Raw genomic sequence first — 16,938 nt, forward strand, 5'->3', positions numbered from 1 at the left:
AAGATCCGCACTGCGCTATCATATGCGGGCAAACGGGCTGTGGAAAAACAGCTTTTATTCTAGATATTTTACAAAGTCATTATCGGGACGTTTTCGTTCATATTATTATTCTGTGCCCGACTATAAGCGTTAATAAAACCTACCTATCGAGAGATTGGGTTATGAATGACGACGGGGTACACAGAGTCGATTCGGGCGATCGTTTACAAGACTGCCTCCGAGTATGTCACGAGAAATACAAAGGAGAATCAACCCTTTTCGTAATAGACGATTGCAGCGCGAGTAAAGAACTCACCAAAAAGAAAGATATGCTTTCGTATTTAGCATTCTCCGGTCGGCATACTCAACATAGCGTTTGGGTACTTACTCAAAAATACAACTCTGTCCTGAAAGATCTGAGAGAGCAAACCAAATGGGTAGCAATGTTTCATTGCAAAGACCGAGATTCATTCGAGGAATGTTTACGCGGTGAACGAGATAAAGTCAGAAAGCTGTTATCAGAAACGAAGCACTGTAAACTCGTATTAAAAACCGATCAACCAGCTGCTTATGCAATTGCTTAGCAAAAATGTAGCAAAAATATAGCAAATATAGCAAAATGTGGCAAAATTTATAGGAAATATAGCAAAATGTAGCAAAATGTAGCAAAAATACAATATGTTGAACATTAGCGGTTAATATGACATAAAATGTGGTTCGAAATCATCATTCTTTCGCAACAGTTCATTATTACAGGATTTATTGGATATGCCATATTCCATTATGTTAGACTTAAATATCTCCTTAGGTATATCATTATGGAATGCGACGAACTCATCGAACAAATGCTCAAAGAATCTGAGCCTGATGTTGATAAATCTTTAGATAAACATAGAGAAAGACTCGCGGCTTTGGTAGCCGGTGGAAAATGTTCCCAATATTTGGGGGAAAAATTATACCATCGAAAAAATTGATAACATGACCGACGAAGAGATTAAAAAACTGTACGCGCGTTACGAGTCTAGACTGGGAGCTACCATGACTAAAACGATAGGTTGTCTATATTACAACTATACACAGTCGTAGCTAGTACGTTTCTCCCTATCCCGGCAGAACATCGCCTGTATTTATGCGAATCTCTCGAGAAAGAGCCATTCATCGAACACGCTATAAGTGCAGTGAGCTGTGAGTTTTATCATAGATACGGAATGTTTTTAGCTCCGTTCACCACAGCTTTAATAACGGCTAGGTATTGTCAATTTAAACATACATGCCCACTTAATAATAATGGAGACTCAACAGGTGACACCACAGATTGTGAATGAGGAACAACAGATTGTGGAAACGCAACAACAAGTGAACGAGGAACCACCAGTGAATGAGAATGTGAATGCACCACAAACACAAAAACAACCCAGAGTTACTAAGAACCCCAAATAAATAGCTGCAGGAACAAAGGGAGGACTGGCACGCAAAGCGAAATTAATAAATAATTCAAATATTAATCCGATTAAAACATGGGCACTAGTAGGAGTTGCTGGTATAGCGGCTGTATGGTTCTTTTATAAGACCGGAGAAGAGAAAACGTCACCCCCGCCGCAACAACAAGTTCAATTAGAGGTTAGCCCCAATATAATGCTATAATAAGCATGACTACTCCATTTACAGACGGTAAAATGTTGGTAAACGCAACGTATCATTCAGCGGTGGTCACCGGCTTGGCCATTGGCTATGCCCGTATGGCTAAAATGATTACTAAAGCCACACCTCCCAAGCTAGATTTTAATGGATTTGATATTGGTATGACCATTCTTGATATTGGATTAGCAATGGCAACGAAGGATATGCTCATCAAACAAGGGCTTATCCCGGAAGACATAATGAAGTAATTAAACATTTGAATATTTTATATTATTGAACATATGGCATCAATTGCGATGATGGTCGGTGGAGCTGTTGTTAATGCTCTAGCTTTTTCGGGGAGTAATTATTTATTTTCCAGTATGAGGGAATCAAACGCTAAAGAAGTTGAAGAGGAGCGTAAACGACATAACGAAGCTTTAGAACAATACCAAGCAGACCAGTTACAATATACGCAGCAGAGAATTAAGAGATTAGACTTTATTTGTGAACAACTGATTAAGGAAGGACATTCAATTAAAACGTTTAATGATGTCAAATCTGCCATGCAAGAATACTACATCGTTTTTGGGAAAAAACTAGACCCAATACCGATACCAACAATGAGTCAGTTTTATACACCGTCAGAGGCTCAGAAAGACCGCGAGGTCGCATTTGTTATTATTGGGTTATCTGCTGTATTGATTTTCAGCTATTCACTAGTGTAGCTGTGATTTGCATTTAGACAAATGATATGATAGATGTATAAACCATGAATAATTGCAAATTTACACTCATGGGGAAGACTACTCTATGTAATCGACGCTGTGTTGATATTTACTGCGGTATACACAATTATTACATCAGGCGCGGACACATAAACTATACGTGTTCTGAATGCGGGATAGGGGTTAAAGGTCGTTATTGTTTATGTAAGAAACACGGTGCTGATAGGGTAAGGAACCAGATTATTTATGCTAGGAAGAGAGATTACATCAATGAGAGGAATAGGTTGGGGAGAATACGTATTTAGATATATGAAAACAACCAATTAGACATTTGTCTCATTTTGCATATACCATTCAACCACAATGGTTTTTGTCAGAGAGTTAAAAGCTATGGCAAAGCAAAGTGGTCTACGTGTGTATATTCTCGAATGAGAAAAGCTGAATTGATTACCTTACTCGGTTTGGAATACAACAAACCCCAGACTGTTAGGGAACTCAAAGCTCAAGCGAGAAACAGTGGGCTGAGAGCTTATTCTAGAATGAGAAGAGCTGAATTGATCGCTTTACTAGATAATAATGATGATAATGTTGATGATATTCAACAAGAACAAGACAATGTTGAGAATAAACAACAAGAATTAATATTTGTACCCACATCCGCCGGCGTTGGTAAATATCTAAGAGGTTGGAAGATGGATATTAATTCCAACATGGATGTTAACGATATTAACGAGGAGTTAGATGATTTACATAGTATAAAATACCAGCTGACGATTAAAATGTTATTGAGTAAAAGTAACACAGACGATAGCACCGAATATACCGAACCATATTTCCGTAGCAATCAAGAAGTTATAACCGAATCCGATACTATAAACGCATCCTTAGATACATCAATTCAGAGGATACAGGAAACTTTAGAACGCTGGACTAATAGAGGTTCGGGTTGGGGTGTGGATAAAATCGATAGTTTATATTTAGATATAGCAAATTACATGCCCTTCAAAGGTGGATCTTATAAAGATTTACCCCCGTATTATAAGAAGAAAAAAGCCATAATTAACGTAAAAAATAAATCCGATGACTGTTTAAGAATGATGATAAGATCTGCATTGTTCCCCGTAGACAAGCATTCGGATAGACCTTCTAGCTATCCCCAAAACGATGGACTCAACTTCGATGGTATAGACGAACCTACACCAATATCACAAATTGATAAGGTGGAAAAGCAAAATAATTTAGCTATAAATGTTTTCGGACATTCTAAAGGAATTGTTGTACACAGGATAAGCTCCGCTCCGGAACATATCCCCAGAATCAATTCATTTTTGATCGAAAAAGATGGTAAATATCATTATACGTGGATAAAGAGTTTAAACAGGGTGCTATACGATCAAACAAAACATAAGGAAAAGAAATATTTCTGCGAAAGATGCCTACATGGGTACAGCAGACAAGATCTATTGAATTCGCATAAAGAAGACTGTAGAGGTGTTGGACAGAATGCTATCAGGATCGATATGCCTAAAGAGGGAAAAAATATATTAAAATTTGAACATTATTGTAATCAAATGCCAGTACCGTACGTAATTTACGCCGACTTCGAAGCGCTTATCAAACCCATAGAAAATACCAACCATAGCAATCAAGATAGTAGTTTTACGTATAAAACTCAAGAACATATTCCTTGTGGGTTTGGATATATAGTTGTAAGGTATGATGGGAAAAGAAACACTCCCGTGATTTACAGAGATCCCGATGCAGCGGGAAAGTTCCTAGAATATCTACAAAATGAAGAGAGAATAATCAGGGAAAAATTATCGTGTAAGAAACCCATGCGTATGACGAGGGATGATTGGAGGGCCCATAAGAAGTCATCGAGTTGTCACGTTTGTAATAAACCCCTGGATGGGGATTCCGTAAGAGATCATTGCCACGTCACGGGTAATTATCGGGGAGCCGCGCATAACGAGTGTAACTTGAAACTAAAAATGAATTCTCAAACAATACCCATCCCCGTTGTGTTTCACAACCTTAGGGGATACGATTCACATCTCATTATGCAAGCTATCTCAAAGACCGACGGCGGTTTAACGTGCATTCCTAACAATATGGAAAAATACATATCATTCTCGTTGACTAAACCTATACATTATAGGGACAAGGATGGGAAATCTAGAATAAAGCAAAGTAATGGGCTTAGATTCATAGACTCCGTACAGTTTCTGTTACCTTCCCTGGACAATTTAGCTAATGCGAACAATCCCGATGACTTCGCGATAACAAATCAATATACCGATAAGATAACTCGTCATTTGTTGCTGAGAAAAGGTGTATATCCTTACGAATATATGGATGATTGGTCTAGATTCGAAGAAACCGAATTACCACCCATCGAATCATTCTATAGTAACTTAACAGAATCTAAAATAACAGATGCCGATTATGAACACGCTCTGACAGTCTGGGATAAATTAGGTTGTAAGAATTTAGGCGATTATCACGATCTGTACTTAAAAACCGATGTACTGTTACTCGCCGATATATTCGAGATATTTAGAAAAGACATGTTTAAAACAATACGGCTTGGACCCAGCATGGTACTATTCCAGTCCCAGACTATCGTGGGATGCATTGTTGAAGAAGACCAGCATAGAACTAAAACTACTCACAGATTACGATATGCACTTGTTCATTGAGAAAGGATTAAGAGGTGGTATATCGATGGCAGCTAAAAGGTTTCTAAGGCTAATAATAAATTAGTGGAAGGATACGATCCGAGTAAACCCGACACGCATATATTATATCTCGACGCTAACAATTTGTACGGATGGGCTATGAGTCAACCTTTACCCACGGGTGGTTTTGAGTGGGTTGATGATATTGATAATATCAATGTTATTAATATCCATAATAATGATGAGAATAAAGGATACATACTAGAAGTTGACTTGGAATATCCAAATTCCTTACATAAAGACCATAACAGTTATCCGCTAGCTCCCAAAAGATTAATGGTTAATAAAGATTGGATGTCGGAATATCAACACTCCTTGATGGGTAATAGTAGGTTAGCTAACGTAGAAAAACTCGTACCAAATTTGATGGATAAGACAAAATATATGGTTCACTACAGAAATCTCCAGTTGTATCTATCGTTAGGTATGAAACTAAAGAAAATACATAGAGTTCTAAAGTTTGATCAAAGCCCTTGGATGGAGCCCTATATAAGGTTGAACACAGATTTAAGAAAGATAGCTACCAGCGATTTCGAAAAGAATCTGTATAAGCTCATGAATAACTCGGTATTTGGTAAAACTATGGAGAATCTAAGGAAGCGTGTTGATGTTAAATTAGTCAGATCTAATGAGGAAGAAAGACTCAGGAAACTTATAGTCCGGCTTTTAACAGAAGCAAGATATTCGATAACGACTTAGCCGCGTTGCATATGCAGAAGAGAAATATAAAAATCAACAGACTTGTGTATGTCAGTATGAGTATTCTTGACTTGTCAAAACACTTAATGTATGACTTTTATTACAACAAACTTAAGAAGCAATACGGCGATAGATGTGAGGTGTTATATACCGACACAGATTCTTTGCTGATGGAAATACAAACCGAGGATGTGTATAAAGATATGGCAGAAAAAATAGATATGTACGACACGAGCGATTACCCAAAAGATAATCCACTGCACAGCGTAGTAAATAAAAAGGTGTTAGGTAAGATGAAGGATGAATGTGCTGGGACCCCTATAGTGGAGTATGTAGGACTAAGACCTATATCATTTTCGCATAGACATTCCTCGAATGAATCTCGGTCTTTGCAATGAAACAGGGCTACCCATTTGGTCTGCTCTCTCAGATCTTTCAGGACATAGTGGTATTTTTTAGTAACTACCCAAACGCTATGTTGAGTATGCCGTCCGGAGAATGCTAAATATGAAAGCATATCTTTCTTTTTGGTTAGTTCTTTACTCGCGCTGCAATCATCTATTATGAAAAGGGTTGATTCTCCTTTGTATTTTTTGTGACATTCTCTTAAACAGTCTTGTAAACGATCGTCCCGGATCAACTCTGTGTACCCCATCATCATTCATTACCAAATCTCTCGATAGGTATGTTTTATTAACGCTTATAGTTGGGCACAGAATAATAATATGAACGAAAACGTCCCGATAATGACTTTCTAAAATATCTAGAATAAAAGCTATTTTTTCCACAACCCGTTTGCCCGCAGATGATGGCGCAGTGCGGTTCTTTAGGTAAAAGATTATTAATAGATTGCTTGCACGAATCTTCCATTCTGTATATTAAGTTGCGCATCCATAATCACGTACAAATATATGTTTAATTTACCAGCCGATTCCTGGAGCTTCGTTATCTGTATAGTAACACCCTCGCTAGCATTTTCTATTCTCCTCCCACTACCGTGTAGTTGGTCATCGTCCGTGGTTTGCATGTCGAGCCATAGCGCATACTTTGTGGTGAGGTATTCATCCATCGATACATCCCCGAGTGACAGATCTTTCACGACCGCGTTAACTTCTGGGCTCTGTTTTATAGAAGGGAGTTTTTTAATCTCATCCCACTGTTGATACGCTAGCATTCCTTGACTATATAGTTGATTAGGAACGCCCTCGATAGTCAATTCCACTTTTGTAATCTTGGGATTGTAGAACTTCTAGGTATTTCTTTTAAATGGATCGGAGGGGTCCTCGAACAACATTAAAATACCCTTCAACGATCTCGTGGGGACGTTTAGATTGATATTCCACGTCGTATCTTTTTTGTTCCTTGTGATCTTTCGGTGTCGAAGCACGCGATCGTACAAAATGGCTAAACTTCCTGTATACTGGCTAATTTGGGGTCTGTTATAATATAATATTCCAGTGAGATATTGTCAATGGAATAGCTAGCATCTTCAGCAGCTCTGATTACTCTACCGTAGTCATTAAAAGTGAGTTCGTATTCTAACCTATTGCCTAGGGATGCTTGATAGAAGGGCATGTGGGAATCTAGTAATTCAAAGTCTAGGGGAATATAGAATCGGTTACTAACACATCGTGTGCGCCAAGATTAGGAAAGCGAACCAGAAGCGTTTGATTCTGATCAATGGTACTTGGGTTATTAGTTATAGTTACAGACTGACGAATTGCTTTGACCCCTAATGGATCACGAAGTCTGCATTGTGGGTTTAACTTGCGTCCGTATTGCGAAGACATTGTTATTCTGAAATTATGTAACCTTATGTTTAATATAAAAATGGATGATTTTAATCTAGATGATTTTGATAACCCTAGTACAATCGAAGAGTGTACTGATAAAACCAGCTTTGGTGGCATGAATCTTAACTATGAACTTTTACAATCAACCGTTAATGATTATTACGATACCTTTAAAGATGTTAGCCAAATTGGTCGTGACTATTCAAAGTTTACGATAGATTGTAAAGGAATATTGCAAATACGCGGCGAACCTGATATTGACCTTCTGCATTATCGTACTCGTCAGCCTGTAGCTTTGTCTACGATAGCCGCTAAACATGGCATCAACTTTGTTCGTAATGAATTAGGTTTTGTAGACTACTCACGACGAGAAAAACTTTCCGAGAAGACTACTAAGGTTCTTCGGACTGTGCGTGATGAACTCGGTACCATAGATAATTTGGAAGAAAGCTTGAAGCTGGCCTCAGACGGACTCAGAGAAATCTTGGATACCTACTACGATAATTCCACGGTCAGTGTACCATCCTCGGAATTCAGTTTTAGGGAATTGCGAGGTCTTGACAAGGCAATGCAAATAATGCGGGGAGAACTCATCAATAATATAGCCAAGCTATCCGAACTCGACAAGCATATAGCGAATATATGAGAAAACAAAACTTGAACAGGCGGGTGATGAATTCAGCAGACGTCGCGTTGCAGAAAGATTGTGTAACTTAGAAGACGAAAGATCGGCCCGCCTCGAAGCGGCTTCCAGTAATAGAAAGGTACTTCGTTCACAGATCAGTCAAATTCGAGAAACTATCGATCAAGTCCTCAACGATGACACTACACTGGCCGTTGCCAGTATTTTAACCGTATAGGAATTTATTATATCGACTTTGACTCTCGCGTTAACTGGTGGCAGCGGTACAGGAGGTGGTACACAGCCTAGTGATAGGGCTGGTATAAAAGATTGGATAAAAAAGCATTTAAAAGCATTAGGTTCAGCACTGGGAAAGCTCGCTGGGAAAGCCACGTCTGCACTTCCTGGTATAATAGGGAGTATAGTTTCCTGGCTCTTGAATTTATTAGCTAAGACCACCACTTGGCTTAGTCAAAACTTGTGGGCACTGATCGTAGCAATTGCAGGGCTGTTGTACGTATCCGCTAAGAACTATTTAACCAAATCATGAGTAAACCAGCCGCGACTCCACCTACTATAAGCGCTGTTTTTTAATCGATATGTTGTTGATTTTTAGCTGCAATATGGGGTGGCACTTGTGGTTGTGTGTTAGTAGATGTGTTAGTAGGAGCGTTAGTAGATATCTGTGGCTTAACTATTCCCGTTTCGCCTGTGTTTGTTTGCGTTATTAATTTGGTGTTAATATCTGAATTTATACCTGTTTTTTGTTGATCCGGAGCAATAACAATTTTATTATTATAGCCTATCACTTGACCGATCTTAAGTTCCATATTACTCGGAGACATGTATAGTCCCGGCGCATAAACGTAGTCTACTTTGGATTGAGCGTACTGTAATGCATCTTGATAACGCTTTATAGAAGATGGTATGTCAACTGGTGAATTAATAGCATCCTCCACGTTTGCAACCAACTGTTTTTGTGCATCGAGTGCCGTCCCAGAACCACCGATGATTCCCGTTCGTGTTTGCGATTGTGCACCGAGAATTGCCCATACAGTTCTTATTGATTCATTAACTCTTACAACTCCTGGGTTAGTAAAATTATTTTCAGTTTTATCATATAGAAATTCATTCCAAGCGTTTGCGGTATCGTTCAGTTGTACAAATTTTGTAACAATATAAGCCAAACCACCCTTAAAACTCATAAGATCTCCTCTCCAACCGTTACTCGAAAGTTCCCAGCCATGATTAAAATTATACAATCTTACAAAAAGATTGTTTTTCTGTAACAACTTAAATGGATCGAATGGTTGATGAGTTTTTTTAACTAAATCATCGCTTTCTTCTTTAACAGTTTTTTGTCCACTGTACGGAACACCTAGACCATGGTTAATTCCTTTAATACGCCAATCTTTACTCGTAGCAATATTAAATTCCTGACAAATACGTTCATATGCGAACCTATTGTCTGATTATTTGATGCATTCCATGCTCAATCCTTCGGTAAAGGAGCACTAATTTCTTTAAGTATACGTCTAATCTGATAGTACACGTGAAATGATAAAACAGACTTATTTAGTTCAAATCCTTGGGCATAAAGAGATACACCTCCTGTTGTGGCACACCATATGGCAAAGTTTAACTGGTTCTGCCAAAATTGCACTGGATTGTGGAACCAATCGTGCACCATTTTATTGCTAGTTGCCGTGAACCTGTATTTTTCAGTTATCAGGAAATTTAACAAAAAAATTAGCAGGAGAGGCACTTACTAAAATCGACTGATTAGTAATATAAGTTGATTTCATATTTAAGTTATGATATAGTATCATTGTATATTTACTATGTATGTCACACTCCCGGGAATAACAAATGGTCAGTCTATTGAACTGCTTCATACTATCGATATCTCGGATGGACAACTTGAAGTCGCCCTATGCGATGTAACGTATTACCCACGGTGGACCAATATAAGTGCTGCAAGAGGTAATAATGAGATATATATATTAGGTGAAAACAATGTTATTGACAAATACATTATTATACCTGATGGGTATTACAGTGTATGCTCACTCAATGATGAAATTTTTAAGCCTAATGGAATTAGTCTCACACAAAATGAGTCGAATGGGATACTGAATTTAAACGCTGGAGAAAAGGGTGTAAAGCTTTTCATGAACTTAGGAATTACACTTGGATTTAGAGGAGAACTAACATTAATTGAGACAACATTTGGGGGAGTTAAATTACCTGATTTAGTTCCCTATAAAGAGATGTGCATCCATCTTGATCAAATAAGCACGACTGATAATATTCAACTAGAAAGTCCTTCAACTCTACTCAGAGCTGTTCCAGTCAAAGATGAAAAATACAATAGTGGTAGAACAGAATCTTTGTCATCATTACAATATAAAAAATTAAAGCGTGGTATTATTTCAGACCTCAAAATTTCTGTATTAGATGTAAAACATCAACCTGTACATATAGGATACTTGAGTGTAACACTCCATATTATAAATGATGGTTGATTCATCAGGCCGTGGAACGCTCAGACAATGTAATACAATTGCGCTTTCCGATCTCAGAGACAGAGAAGGATTCGGTAAACCCGGTACCAATGGTAAGTTATACGCTTTACACTTACAAGATAATGTATACAAGCGGAAAGAAGTTACATTCACAGGTAATCTAGGAGATATAAGCGATGTCGACGTTAGTAGACTCATTAAAAACACTTCGTATAATCTTACTCGCAACGATGATAATAAATGGACTATGGTCGAAGCAAACATCGAGTGGCTAATGAATATCGTCATTACCCCACAGTATGTGATGACGGTTAAGGCACATAATTTAACTAAGATAATAAATAGTGGGATCGTACTCGGGGCTTATATCCCGTCAAAACAAAAAAGTGAGTTGGTCTCTCCCCTACCAGAAAACCCAGGTCATATGTTATATAGTCGTCCTGCATCAAAAAATGTTAGTTTAAATTTGGTTACTGAATTCAATGATATTAAACAGAACTTGAGTGCAATACCTAATCTTTCTACACTTATTATTGAAGTCTTGTTCGGAGATGCACCGGAAGATGCCTTCGAAATATTACCAGGTCTATCTATTAAATGGCTAAAGAAACACCAACATCAACGTTGCAGTATTATTCATATTGGAGCATCACCCGTTGCAACCCTTGAGGGGGTCCAAATTATTAAAAGTGACAGAATTTCTCTTACTAAGCTATTCATGCCTTATAATATACATTTGATAAGATTGATGTATACTCTCAAAACATTTAAGCAAGACCAATTAAAGACTATTATATGATATACTAATAATATGGATTTATATCCGGCGCTCGATGAAGTTGATGGATTTCGATTACATCAAATAAGCGACATAAAACATCGAATAGAGAAGGAGAGGGAGTTGAGACTTGGATTGTATAAAAAGTATCGCAGAGCCATGAATGCTCTCGACGGAGTTGACACCGCGCTTGTAACAGCTAGCATGGGACTCGGTGTAGCCAGTGTTGGTTTATTATCAACTATAATTGCCGCGCCTATCGTACTTGGCATGGAAATAGCCGCCGGAGAATCAGGACTGGCAGGAATAGCAATAAAATTTATTTCTCGTAAGTTGCAAAAGAAAGCATTTAAACACGATAATATTCGGAGACAACAATTAATCCGTGTCAAAACCAACATTTAGAAGAATGCTTACATAAATATATAATAATGAATTTAGTTTAATCTCATGACTATCGTTGAATCGCATCATCATTTACACATAAAAAATTCCCCCTGTAGTAGCAGTATAGGTATATAAATCTGGCTCCAGTTGAAGTGAGCCAGAACCCCCATTACCTATACTACTGGCATTGTCTTGAAAGGCCATCGAATTATTGTTCCTTCAACAATGAGAACACAAATGCTTGTAATTGTACACCAAGGACACATGGGAGCTGAGATATGTCAACTCAAGGCAAGAGAATGTATATTATGGCCTGGAATCACAAAGGACATTAAAGAGCTGACGTCCAGTTGTGCTACATGTTTACAGTTCTCAAAACAACAGATAAAAGAGCCCATGCAACCTCACAATGTGCCCTCATTCGCATGGCAAAACTTGGATCTGATCTCCTAGACTACAAAGGTAAACTATACCTCCTGATTGCTGCATGATTACTACAGCAAATTCCCTGTACTCAGAAAGTTAAATGGGACTACATCATGTGACATCATCAATCACACAAAATGAATCTATGCTGAATATGGCATCCCCGAAACTATCATCACGGACAATGGACCGCAATATAGCAGCCATGACTTCTGTGACACATGGGGAATCAAGCATGTGACAAGTTCTCCAACATACCCGCAGAGCAATGGCTTTGTGGAATGCATGGTGCAAACCGTGAAGAACTTGCTGAAAAAGTCTGAAGCTGCAGATCAAGACCCATATCTTGGACTCCTGTCATACAGGACAACACCTGTTGATAGGGACCTATAATCATCTGCAAAACTCTTGAACCACAGAGATTACTGTACTCAGCTTCCAACAACTGGCAGACTGCAGAGAGCACAGTCTGAGCGTCAGAATAACCATAAAAGTCACTATGACGCTCATGCAGGAAATGAACAGCAAAACTGAATCCTGGACAAGATGTAGTCAAGTTTGAAAATAACTCCAAAAGCTGGGTCAACGCCAAAGTGATTAAATCTCTGTCAGAGCCGAGATCACATCAACTACTAACATCAAATGGAAACCCGCTTCGACGGAACAGAATGCACCTGAAACCAGCAGGTAGAGGGAAGACAACTCTGTCAACCCCAATGTCAACATGTAACCGGCCTGGATTAGCAACATCCTCACCAGTCAACCAGTCATCTCCGATGAAACAAGCTACACCAAAGATCTGCGAAACAAAACCACCACCTGTCACGAACACAGCCACACCTGTACAAGGGACTGTAACTTCCAGAAGTGGTTGCACTATCCGGCCACCTGATAGACTTGATTTATAAGATACTGTTCAGACATTAAATCAGTGTGCATAAATATCTGTGCAAATCTCAAAGTCAACTCAAAGACATTATAACTTTATGACATTTGACATGTGTTTTCTTTGAATTTAATGGAACAAGTTGTTCTGTGTTCATTTATGAATGTCTGATGCATTTACCATTTGTTACTTTTCAGTATTATGCAAAGATTGTATGATGCTTAATGACGATCCTGAACATGATCTGATGTTTAACATGTTTAATTCATTCTATTCAGAATGAATGTTCAATATTTGTTTCAGTAACTTTTTATTCAAAAGGTATGAAAGGACACTAATGTTTAAATGACAGGTAAAAGGGGAGATGTGATGAGTTGCGCTATTATGTAATACCGTGAGGATAATAGAATATGTGTAGGACGTCATCACTTTGGGAAGAGTGGACCATGTGGCCTCCCATCTGCATGTTGGATATGACAATAAATTTGTGTGATTCTTTCGAGCTTCTGTCAATAAATCTGAATACAATAGAAGATTACATCACACATAAACTAACCTTTGATAAATGATTATTTATTCCAGTGATAAAAAGTGAACTTTCTCCAATACAAACTGAAATGGAAGTCTAAATTGCAAGTTGACCAGTCCCATAAGGCACCATGTCATTGAATAAATATGGCTGAGGCAGGGGCTGTGGCTAGACAAAAGAGACCCAAAGAAACAAAAGAGAAAGCAAGCACAATGGTGACTGTACTATTGTACAGGGTCATGGGTCATTGAGCAAGGACTGAGACTTTGGGATTAAAATAAAAACTGACATTACACTTACTGGTAATGATAGGTACATAATTACCAACTACTACATACTGATAAGTGTTGACTTTTATTTGATGTCTGACTTCAGAACTAAAAGAGGAAAGGGCTGCCCTGGAGAAAGAGCTTCTGACCCACGCCACGGTTCCTGCTTCTCTACCAAACAGACCTACTTTTGTACCCAAACCACACTTTAGGTTAGTTTTAGAGAAAATAGACTTTTTCTGTTGCATAAACTGTATATTTTTTAATAAGTATAAGGAGTTTAGTAGAATTTAGGAAGTGAATGCAAATTACATTTACTACTGTTACATTATAAACAAAAAGGTAACCCACTTGAACCAAAGGGTGAAATGTAAACCACAAGTTGATGACATCACATCTTGGTTTCTAGGGAATATGTTATCAAGTATAACTGGATGTTATTAACTGAACTGATAAACAGTTCCTAATGTAAAGTCTAGGTTGATATCCAGCCACATGGGTTGGTATCCATGATTCAAAAGTTATAATTCCTAGAAATGACAATTTGAAAATTGAAGAAACTTCAATTTCTTATTGATCAAAGGTCAGATATAGTAGCTAGTCAAATATATATTTCAGTTAAGTTATTGGTAATGCTCATATCTTGTATTTCTACTTCCTGATATTCTTTTGGACTATTTTAAATGTTAATGTGTCAGATATAAGCACATGATCAGTTCTATAGCCAACATTTCTGTCAATATCAAAGTAGGTTACATCATAATAACTATATATCAAATTCTATCAGCTTAAGGATTTCTCTCCATTGCATTTGATTGCATTGCATTTTTTTTAGGCTGCAGTCTACAAGTACTATGGCTTGCCCGTCTCAACCCATCAAGAAGGCAGGGAAAGTTCTGTTTTCCTCCAGGGATTGTAAGTGGAAAAATATACCCGGTATACCAGTGAAGGCTCAATACGAAGAAAACTCCAATGCTGGAGTAGCATGTTCATCTGCAAGCCCAGACTGTGGAACTTCTTCTCCAGTATCACTAAGGGACATAACAGTATTGGATCGACCAATAAGGAAAAGGTCTGTTAGTCCTAGTCGTGTGAAGGTTATACCAGTAGACCGGCTACCCTCGCCACAAGCATCCCCTCTCAGTGAGGCAAAGTACATTCCAACTCCACCAACAAAACAAGTAGTTAACAGACCAAGCTCAGCTGACAGATTTCGCAAGTTGGTTTTAGACTGTCGTGATGGACCATAACGGATGTATTGCCTCCCATGTGTACCAGCTGTTTGACATTATGCATTACTCTATTTTGAATCATTTTGATCTTATCTTATGCTGATACCAAAGGTTATAAGGTCACCTTCTGTGTATGACCGAGGGCATATTGGGTCATGGCATTAAATGTTGTCATTCACTTACTTTAAAAAAAAGGTTAATGCCAAATATGACATATGATACATCTTTTCCAATGTCTAATACAAGTATTGGCCTTAACATCATCAAAATAAGAAAAATAAGTATGATACTAGGTAAGCTCTGAGGGGAATCTGAGCCAAACTATAATTGACTGAGTTGATGGAGTTGGATGCTGATTAGTCTCCAACATAATCACCTCCTTGGTCCCCTGCTGGGAAAACAGAGTACAGCAAGACAGAAGCGTATCTTTCCGGAACCAGTGTCAATCCAAAATTGATGCAAAAGTGTAGATAGGCAATATGTCTGTGTTACAATAAAACTAATTCAAACACATCAGTGGCAATCACAATTGCAAAGATGTTGGTTATCAACAAGTTGCCACCTGCAACAAATATATAAATGACAAGGAATTATCTCCCCTTGACCAGGTTAAAAAACAGATAATGGGATAATGTCCAAGGACTGCAAAGCCACAATCATGCAATGCAACCTTCGCAACAACAGACTGTTCACAGGTGCATTGTCCTGGTGGAACAAAAAACTTCAGCTGGTTTCCATTATGTTCAATCTTGATATTCTCACACAGTTGCCTAAAGCATGTTGGCACAATATTGGCAAGTAATGGTCAGCTGATGGAACAGACTGCGTCTTGTTCGCAGGAGACGATACATGTTTTCAGTTCTCTGACAGTTATTTAGTTTAGTTAGATTGGTAGTTACACGATAACCAAATCCAACCAACAACATCTGGTTTGTACAGATTGGTTTATCGGAAACCTGTGCTTTATCGATGTACAATGGGTATATCTATTGAATCATGGAGGGAAAAATTGGCCATTTTTCCCATCCCCAAGGCACCAAACAAGTCGGCCATGTTGGAGAATCTATTCAGGGAAATTCAGGAAGTAAAAGACGACATTAGCATTACTTAGATACATGCTGATCTGGAGGCGCTGCAAAAAATCCATGATGTGGAACTGTATGTATATGGTATATCCGGAAATGAACAAGAAGACAAATATATGTTAAAAGAAACTGTAACATTTTGAGCCCAAATTTGACAAAGTATGATACAGTAAGTGCTGACTGTATCAAGACCCCATATTCACAAGGTACTTGTCTATTTATAGTATAAGTACATTTATCTAGTATGAACATGAAAATCCAAGCAATTTCACAAAGAAGTCAACTAAAAGCCATAGGGATTGCCAATGACCTAACTAGGGCCCAGAGAAGTGTACTGCAGGACCTACCACAGCCAAACAAGAGATGAGCTATGACAAGATTGACTGACTGATTGTGGAAACTCACCCACTCTCATCTTCAAAATCAGAAGATAGTGCTCTAGATTCAACACCATCAGCATCTACCGAGATGAAAAGTGAGCAGTCCAATACACAGAACCAACATGAACCAATAGGACATGCATAGGGATGTGATCAAGACCCTGATAGTTTTTAAACATTGGAAGTTTTAATCCTAAAATAGACCATGCTTATTTCTATCAGAAGTACTTTCGTTTACTTCCGAGATTTCCCTGTGGTGTGC

General features: G+C 38.2%; 1 protein-coding gene across 2 annotated transcripts in view; it reads left to right on the forward strand.

Annotated features, from left to right (window-relative positions):
* The window catches only part of LOC124121654 (coiled-coil domain-containing protein 24-like), a 370,739-nt gene extending 355,015 nt beyond the window's left edge, over positions 1 to 15,724 (forward strand). For both annotated transcript variants that reach the window (XM_046484687.1, XM_046484688.1), the window contains exons 8-9: positions 14,086 to 14,191; positions 14,815 to 15,724. In XM_046484687.1, the coding sequence (XP_046340643.1) occupies positions 14,086 to 14,191; positions 14,815 to 15,229 (521 nt within the window). In that variant the 3' untranslated portion in view covers positions 15,230 to 15,724. The remainder of the gene's footprint in view (positions 1 to 14,085; positions 14,192 to 14,814) is intronic.
* The last annotated feature ends 1,214 nt before the right edge of the window (positions 15,725 to 16,938 follow it).

This window comes from Haliotis rufescens, unplaced genomic scaffold, assembly GCF_023055435.1.
Source record: "Haliotis rufescens isolate VD_foot unplaced genomic scaffold, xgHalRufe1.0.p SCAF_2, whole genome shotgun sequence".
NCBI lineage: Eukaryota > Metazoa > Mollusca > Gastropoda > Lepetellida > Haliotidae > Haliotis > Haliotis rufescens.